The sequence below is a fragment of the Gastrolobium bilobum genome, unplaced genomic scaffold (genome assembly GCF_033153095.1).
Source record: "Gastrolobium bilobum isolate Gb01-03AN ecotype WA unplaced genomic scaffold, APGP_CSIRO_Gbil_v1 utg20167, whole genome shotgun sequence".
Taxonomy (NCBI): domain Eukaryota; kingdom Viridiplantae; phylum Streptophyta; class Magnoliopsida; order Fabales; family Fabaceae; genus Gastrolobium; species Gastrolobium bilobum.
This window is the reverse complement of record NW_026898928.1, coordinates 1-8,454: the sequence shown is the minus strand read 5'-3', so window position 1 is coordinate 8,454 and position 8,454 is coordinate 1. Positions and strand designations below refer to the sequence as shown.

Sequence of the window (8,454 nt, the reverse complement as noted above, 5' to 3'; positions counted from 1 at the left end):
TGGGATACATGTTTAGACTAATGGTCATGATCTCTAATGTCATTTTTCATTGGAGGCATGCTAGAAACCACTCCTACTTTTTTTAACAATGACACAGTTTATATGAATATATCAAACTAATCAGTTTGATTTTGCTACCCTCTTTTATTTTGTTTCTCCTTCATTCTGCTCTTTGTAACTTACTAGTGACTACTGAGAATTCACTTCATGGGAAGTCATATACTTATCAATAAGATTATGATACATCTTTGGTGCGTTGCTTGGATGTGCATAAGTGTATGCACTGCTCACCTGTACTATGACTCTTCTGATTGTAATTCAAATGAAACATTCCTAGGGTCAAGGTACAGTTGCAATTCAACGCAGGATTCATGCAAAACATTCTTGGTGTATAGAGCTAATAAGCATTTCCAAACAATTTCAGATATCTCAAAGCTCTTCAACATGAACACTGATGAGGTGCTTCAAATAAACAACCTTACATCATCTTTTCAGGTACTCAAACAAGGTAAAGAGGTTCTTCTTCCTGTAGTTTGTACCTGCTCTGGCCAATTTTATCAAGCCAGTTTCAGCTATAAAGTCCCTGAAAGTACAATATTTTCCAAGATTGCTTGTGGGGTTTTTGAAGGGTTGCTGAAAGCTATCACACTGGCTGAGGAAAACCTTCCACAAGGTAATAAGCCCAAAGCTGGTTATGAGCTTAATGTGCCTCTAAGATGTGCATGTCCTAACAATTTCACCAGTAGCAAGAGGGTGAAGTACCTTGTTACATACCCTATAATACTAGGAGATGATTCAGATAAATTGACTAAGAAATTTGGCATGTCATTTGAAGATTTCTTGGCAGTTAATCACTTGGATCCCAGGTCAACTCTTTTCCCTGAGACAACTGTTTTAATTCCATTAAGGGATGGTCCAATCAGAATGTTTGACATTCCAGATTCTCCTTCTCCACCTCCTGGTTTTCTTCCCACAAATCCAGTGGCTAATACACAAGAATCTACACAGCCATCAAATTTGTCTATTGCAGGACCTATTATAGGATTTTTGTTGATCATAACATTGCTTGCAAGTGGACTTTACATGAAGAGAGTGAGAAAAAGTGATGTTGTCCACTCCTTCAATATAACAAACTTCAATAACTTGTGGTCACCAATTAGAAGCTCTCCTATATCTACCTTAACAGGTAGAAGCTCTACAACTTCGTGTCTATCTCCTGATATTCTTGCTGGAATAAAGTACTGCTTGCTTAATTACCGCATAGAAGAGCTTGAAAAGGCCACCAATAATTTCAGTGAAGAAAACAAGATTGGTCATGATTTAGTCTATAAGGGCTTAGTCAGTAATCTAGAGGTGATGATAAAAAGGATGAGGTTTGAAGACACAAGCAAGGTAATTGATTTACATTCAAAAATCAATCATGTTAATATTGTGAACTTAATTGGTGTTTCTTATGGTGAGAGCAATGCTTCATGGTCTTATCTAGTTTTTGAGTTGCCTAAAAATGGCAGCTTGAGGGACTGCATATCTGATCCATACAATGCTCTAAACTGGGACAGAAGGACACAAATAGCCTTTGATATTGCAACATGTCTTTACTATTTACATTGCTGTTTTTTTCCTTCCTATGCTCACATGAATGTCAGTAGTAGAAATGTTTTCATAACAGCAAATTGGAGGGGGAAATTGGCAGATGTTGGTAGGGCATTGGCTAACAGTGACAGACCAATCAAAAGAAATGAAAGTACAGAAATTCCCAAAGGATTGGTGGCACCAGAGTACCTCATGCATGGCTTAGTTTCTGAAAAGGTTGATATTTTTGCATTTGGGGTTGTCTTGCTTGAGTTGATATCAGGAAGAGACAACTTTGATGGAAAATCAGTCAAAGATTCCCTTGGATTTTTGTTGGGGGAAGCCAGTGAAGGGGGTTGTTTTGAAGGATTAAGGAGTTTCATGGATCCTAATCTGAAGGATTATTCTCTTCCAGAGGCTTTATGTTTGTCTTTTTTAGCAAAGGATTGTGTGGCAGATGATCCTCTGCATAGGCCAACCATGGATGATATCATGAAAGTCCTCACAAAAATGGTTTAGCCAAAAGCAGAATAATTAGCTAAAATTAAGTTTGTAATTATGAAAAGTCATTTGTAAGAAATATTGTCCTGGCTCACAAGTAGCACTTGCTTCTTCCTATTACTTATTTCCATCTCTTTTCATGTTTCTCATTATTAATATTGATATAGCTTTATATGCTAGTTAATTGCTTGGTTGGCCAAAGCAATTGTTTAATCCAAGATTGATTCTATCATTTTTAAGAGAGAGGTTTTTCTATCTATCATCTTTTTCTGTCTACTTTTGTCTACCACCCTCCAACACCGTTAGATCAGAATCTCAAGAAGAGAGAAAGATAAATGTTAGTTAAGATTCTGATCTAACGGTGTTGGAGAGTGGTAGCAAAAAAAAAAATGATAGATAAAATAACCTATCTCCATTTTTAAACTAAATAATTAAAGATTTTTTGTCATTTCATAGTTGACCTTTAGTTTTGTCTTCAAACTTTGTCCTAGAACACAAATGAATCAACTAAACGTTTAGTCATTTGGAGGATATTAGAGAAGCAGATTCCATATTCATTAATGGCTGTATGTGGCAATTGGCAAATTGGCATGCGTCAGCTATCTTTGTGCAATTGTCTATATCACAGGACTACTTATTGTTATGGTGAATTATATCACAGGACATTACTAACCTTAAGCTAATTATCATCTTTCTTCTTCTTTTTTCCAATTCCTCTTTCTCATTTAATCTTAGTAGAGACGGCAATAAGCTCCTAAAAGTGTTCCAAATGTCACGTCTCACCTAATGAGGTTATTCAACTCTCTTGAATCTTCACCCTATTCGTTAAACACTTGTATTGTTGATATAGTTTTCAAGTGACATCTATGTCTGGCACTTTCACAAAGCAAGCAAATATCCACAAGTTAAAATAAATGAAAAATAACATAATTCCTAGAGCCAGGTATGTTTAATCACTATTATAATTTATTGTTCACAAGTGCGGGTCCAAAAATTACTTAGTGGGAGTAAAAATAATTAAAGTTGAAATAATTGAATAAAAAATTAAATTTCCAAAATCATAAATATTATACATTCATCAAAGTTGCACACAATATTTCTTTATATCATAAAATAATGGTGTCACCAACAGATTACAAGAAATTTGATTATAGAGCTATATATAGTATTAATTTATGGATTTTATTAATCTCATATTAAAGAAGATAAACTTGTGGGCTTCACCACCTGAAAAATAAAAAGAAAAGAAAAGAAAAGAAAAAGGTGGCACATTTATCGAAAGATGTATAGGAGATAAATTTACCACATGTAGCATAAGAGTAATTTTTCCCTTAATTTATTTACCTTTAGAGACGATTTACTTCTCTTTTAACTTTCATGATCATTTCACTTTTTTTATTTACATTTTAAACATAATAACTAGTATTGTGAACACTTAAATTTTTTTTAGAGTTAATTGAATCTCTGTTAGTTAATTCACAAATTTGATGGTTAGAATTATACTCTCTCAAATAAAATATGTTACCCAATTTTTCGCCAAGAAAGAATATATATTATACAATTGTAAAATCCATTATCATTATCAACAACACCTTTATCCAAAATTAGTTGGGATGGGTGGCTACGATTGTAAAATCCATTTTCAAAAAATTAAGTATTATCTTTTTTTTCTTTCCACAAATATCCCCATCCATTTGGATAAAGACTGTGTCACAAGGTTGAAGCCTTAGTTTCAATTTGATTTTTGACTAAGAAAAATAAATGTAATGCAACTTTAATTTAAAGGCTAATTTAATGACATTTAACATAATAGTATAATTAAATTGATGACTTTAAAAAAAAGAATTAAATTGATGACATTTTATATAATGACCCTAACTGGTAAATTTTAGTTAGAGATTTAATTTAAGGATTTAAATGCCATAATTAGATTCAGTGAGCGATTTCGAGTATTTTGACTGTAATCATGACTATGTTATGAACAGTGCGTTCTGCCGGAGAATTTACAGTTTTGTGAATTAACCGGTAGAGCTTAAAATGAGCAAAATAATTTTAGGAACATAATTTGAAAATTCTGATGACAAATATGAGTTCAGAACGAAAAATTGTATAGTCTGGCACTTTCCGTGAAAATCTCGTGAATAGTGTTTCTACCGGGTATTTTGTACTGCTGTTTAAGCAACCGGTAGAGTCCAGAAATAAATAATTGATGAAATAAGAATAAGAAAGTCCAATATATGCCAAGAAAGTCAATATAGGCCCAAGAAAATGATAAGTTTATAAGTTTTAAGTTTCGTAAGTAAAGGAAGTACAATTAGTGATGCACAGTGCATTTCGTCAAAAACGGTGCAAAAACCATACTGTGAATTATGAATATTGTTCCTTAGGAAATAAAAATTAATGTAAATGATTTTAGGAAATAAAAAATATGTTTGTAGCTTTGAGTTAGTTCCGGGTCAATTTAAGTTAAAATACGCGATAAAAAAACATCCGATGAAAATGGCCACATGTGCCTATATAGCCTTGTCACTTAAATGAAACACTATTCATTTCAGATTTTCTTCTTCTCTCTCTTGCATGGCCGAGCTGCACATGGAGGGGAAGGGGCTAGAGTTTCAAATTTTCCTTCTTTGATTTCTTCATCATCCATCCACCAAATCCAATGACCCACCACATGAAATTGATTGGAAACCACTCAATGAATCCATTCCACCTATCCATTTGAGCTATAGTTGAGTGTGTGAAGAGTTATTCCTCCTCTCATTTTCGAGTTACTATTCATTGGAGGAGAAAAAGTGAGTTTTTGGATGGAGCTTGGCTTGGAGATTGCTCTCTAGGCTTTGTACAAGTGTTTAGAGGTAAGAAACCTCTATTTCCATGATATTATTTTGATGATTTAAGTTATGAAATTGATGAGCATATTTTGTTGGGAAATAATTGATGTTAGAATGTGAAATTTATGATGGATTATTGTTGTTTAGGAAGTTATAGTGTTGAGTAAGCATCCACATGTGATATAAAAATTTAAAAGTCCTATTGCATATTCCTCCTAGGTTTCGGCCATCATGGAGTGAGTAGGAGTTATTGTGGAAAAAATTATATTATGTATTGTGAAGGTATAGTGTGTTGGAAATGAGTGAAAATGGATGAGTTAGTAAGAATGCCTAAGTAAAAAGGACTTGGTGTCTAAACTCAAAATAGGAATTTAGTGGAAGCATTCCTAGGTGTTTGCAAGTTATAATGAAGTAACGAAAATGCATTGTAAAAGAGAAGGATCTTTGGAAATTCCCCTTGTAGGATTCGACCTATAGGGTATTTAGGGACATATTTTGTACATTTTATTTTAAATAAAATGTGTTGTAATAAATTGTATAAAGGTGATGAGTTTTGAAGAAAAATAGCATGATTTATGTTGAAAATTCCTAAGGGAATGGTTGATTAAATTAAAGAACACCAACGGTTATAAAGAGGTCTAGACTTGTGTATTGGCATAGGATTGGCAAAAATGCAAAGAAAGGAAAATAAGCGATAAAATGTATGCTTATGAAATAATTATGGTATTGCATCATTTTATTGATGCATTGTAAATTATTCTCTAGGTGTGCCTAGGGATTGAGAAGGATCGGAAATCTCTTGAAGCGATAAAAGTAACTTGTTCCACAAGTAAGCGTATTGGTAAAGCTTCAAGAGGTAAGCTCTATGTTTAAGGAGTCTTTTCCTGCTTGAGTGCTCCACCATGGTTAGTGAACTATGGTTGGACTGTATGACTGTGATTTAGATGCTTTGTATAGATGCATTCATATAGAGTTATTTGATAACATGATATGTTTTGCTCTGATGTGACTTCTGTAATTTGATTTCTGTAACAATCTCTGGCCATTGATTGTATAGTACCCGGACGTCCGCTTTGGGGTCCTCCCTCGGGACTGATGGTGTACTCCTCTGATATGTCTGGTTCCGCTTTGGGGTCCTCCCTCGGGAACACGTGCGTTGATTTCCGCTTGGGGTCCTCCCTTGGGAATGACGGCGCACATCTCTGATATGATATGGATATATGCTCTGTTCTGTTATGATATCTGTTATATGTTGTATTTGTATACTCTGTATTTGACTTTCATGCAGGAGTGAGCCAGGGGTATGGAGAATTCTCTATAAACTTGGAGCTTATTGAGATTTGTAATCTCACCCCTCTTTGGGGACACATTTTCAGGTGCCCAGATTTCCGGTGAGTCCTCACTAGGCAGGGACACGACACGTGGCTGAGGCAGTTGACAGACCGGATTTTGAGTGGCTGTAGGCTGCTACCTTTTTGGAGTGTTTGATGTATTTTAGTATTTTCGCATTTGATGGATCATGATATTGATCCTTTATTTTGTATATGGCCTGTATATGTTTTGTACATGTCTGTCAGTTTGATGCATGTACATTTGAGTATTCAGGAACGTTATATGATGATGTAGTATTCAGATAGGTTTATGTTTTGATGGCATGCTGTTAGATTTAGTGGCACGGAGCCATGTTATGCATGCGCCCATGTATGGGTATTCGATTATATTTGGATATCTGGTATTTCCGAATTGATATGTTGTATACTGTTTATCAGGAAATGCTTCTGAGTGGGATTGGAAAATCCCCAGTTGTCCGATTTATAGAGGAAACTCTGCCCGATTTTCGTTTACGCCGAGAAAGAATTAAGTTAGAAAAAGAAAAAGTTAGCTCATATTTTCGTAAGTTAAGTCTTCCGCTGTTTTCTGTTTTATCATATGTATGTTAATTGAACCGGCTCGAGACGGGGATGTTACATTTATGGTATCAAAGCAGTTTCTCTAGGAGAGCCTGTGAAATATTGCATGAACTGTTCGGGTTGTTATGTTCTTGAGTTTTTCTTGGAATACTATGATATGCATGTCTGATCACCGAGTGTGAGCGTAGCTAACTCATTCCTTTGTGTGAAATATGCAGAATTATGGTTCGCCCAAGAAGGACTTCTGATCCTCCTATTGACCCGACCGATCCAATATTGGCAGATTTGGCAAGACCCCGACTTAACCCGCGGGGAAATACTTCACATCCAGATCCAATGATAATGGCCTTAACTGAGATGCAACAAAATATGGCTGCAGCTAGGCAGCGAGAGCTAGAAGTGATGATGAAAGCAAATCAAGATCTGTTAGAGGCTAATAGGTTGGCCAATCAAGAAATGATGGCAGCAAGCAGAATGGCGAATATTGAAATGATGAGATTACTCTTGGTTGAGGTGAGGGCGGGTGGGCAAGGTCCACAGCCACAGCCTTTGCAACAGCCACAGCCTGAGCCACAACCACAACAGCCTGTTCCTCCTCCTCATAATCCCATTGTTGTGGAGGGTGAAGGAAATAATGATGTGAATGAAGAATCTAGTCACAGGGGTGGTGTGGCACAGCCAGCCACTAATAGAGAGCAAAGAGAAAGAATGCTAAATGCCTTCCGAAAACATGCACCACCAAATTATAAAGGAGGCATTGATCCTATTGCTGCAATTCAGTGGTTAGAAGAATTGGATCGCATTTTTACTGTCATGGAGTGTGATGATCAGCAGAAATTGTTGTATGCTTCTTATATGTTGCAGAATGATGCAGCTGATTGGTGGAGAAATACCCGTCTGCCCTTGGAATGTCAGGGTTATGCTATTACCTGGCCTTTATTTGAAAGGCAATTCTTGCTGAAATACTTTCCGGCTGAAGCCCGGATAAGGAAGAAGGGTGAATTTGAAGAACTAAAGCAGGGTCAGATGTCTATTGATGAATACTTGAATAAGTTCAATAAGCTGGCCAAATACTCTCATTTCCAGAGAGCTCCACCTACAGAGGATGACTTGATTTTTAAATTTCATAGAGGATTACATGATAACATCTCTGAAAAACTTGCAGGTGACTCATTTGATACTTTTGCTGCACTTGTTAAAAAGTGTAAAAATATTCAAGAATATTACAGAAGGAAGCATAAAGACCAATCTTCTCCTAATTCTGGTCCTAAAAACACTTCTGGGAATTCTAAAGGAAAAGGGTTGCAGGTTAGACACTAAGCCTGGAAATATTAAGCCTGCTTCTCTATGTGCTACATGTGGTAAAGTTCATGCTGGGGTTTGCAGAAAAGAGCAAAGATTGTGTTACAAATGTGGCCAACCTGGGCATTTTATTAGGGACTGCCCCTTTAATGGGGGACAGGTTTCTACTATTCAGGCCACTCCGGCTCCTATTGTGGTTGAGGAACCATCTCTACCTCTCCCACCTCCAGTTGCCCGAGTATATGCAGTGACTCAGCAAGAGGCTGAGAGGTCAGCTAGTTTGGTGCGAGGTATGATTTCTATTCATGATGAAATGCTTAGTGTTTTGTTTGATT

The 8,454-nt window shown here is 36.0% G+C and overlaps 1 protein-coding gene across 1 annotated transcript; it reads left to right on the top strand.

Moving 5' to 3' along the window:
- The first annotated feature begins 207 nt into the window (after positions 1 to 207).
- On the top strand, positions 208 to 2,091 carry LOC133285620 (lysM domain receptor-like kinase 4). Its single transcript, XM_061482874.1, has 2 exons — positions 208 to 1,717; positions 1,778 to 2,091. Exons 1-2 carry the CDS (start codon positions 208 to 210, stop codon positions 2,089 to 2,091), a joined length of 1,824 nt encoding a protein of 607 aa, XP_061338858.1.
- The last annotated feature ends 6,363 nt before the right edge of the window (positions 2,092 to 8,454 follow it).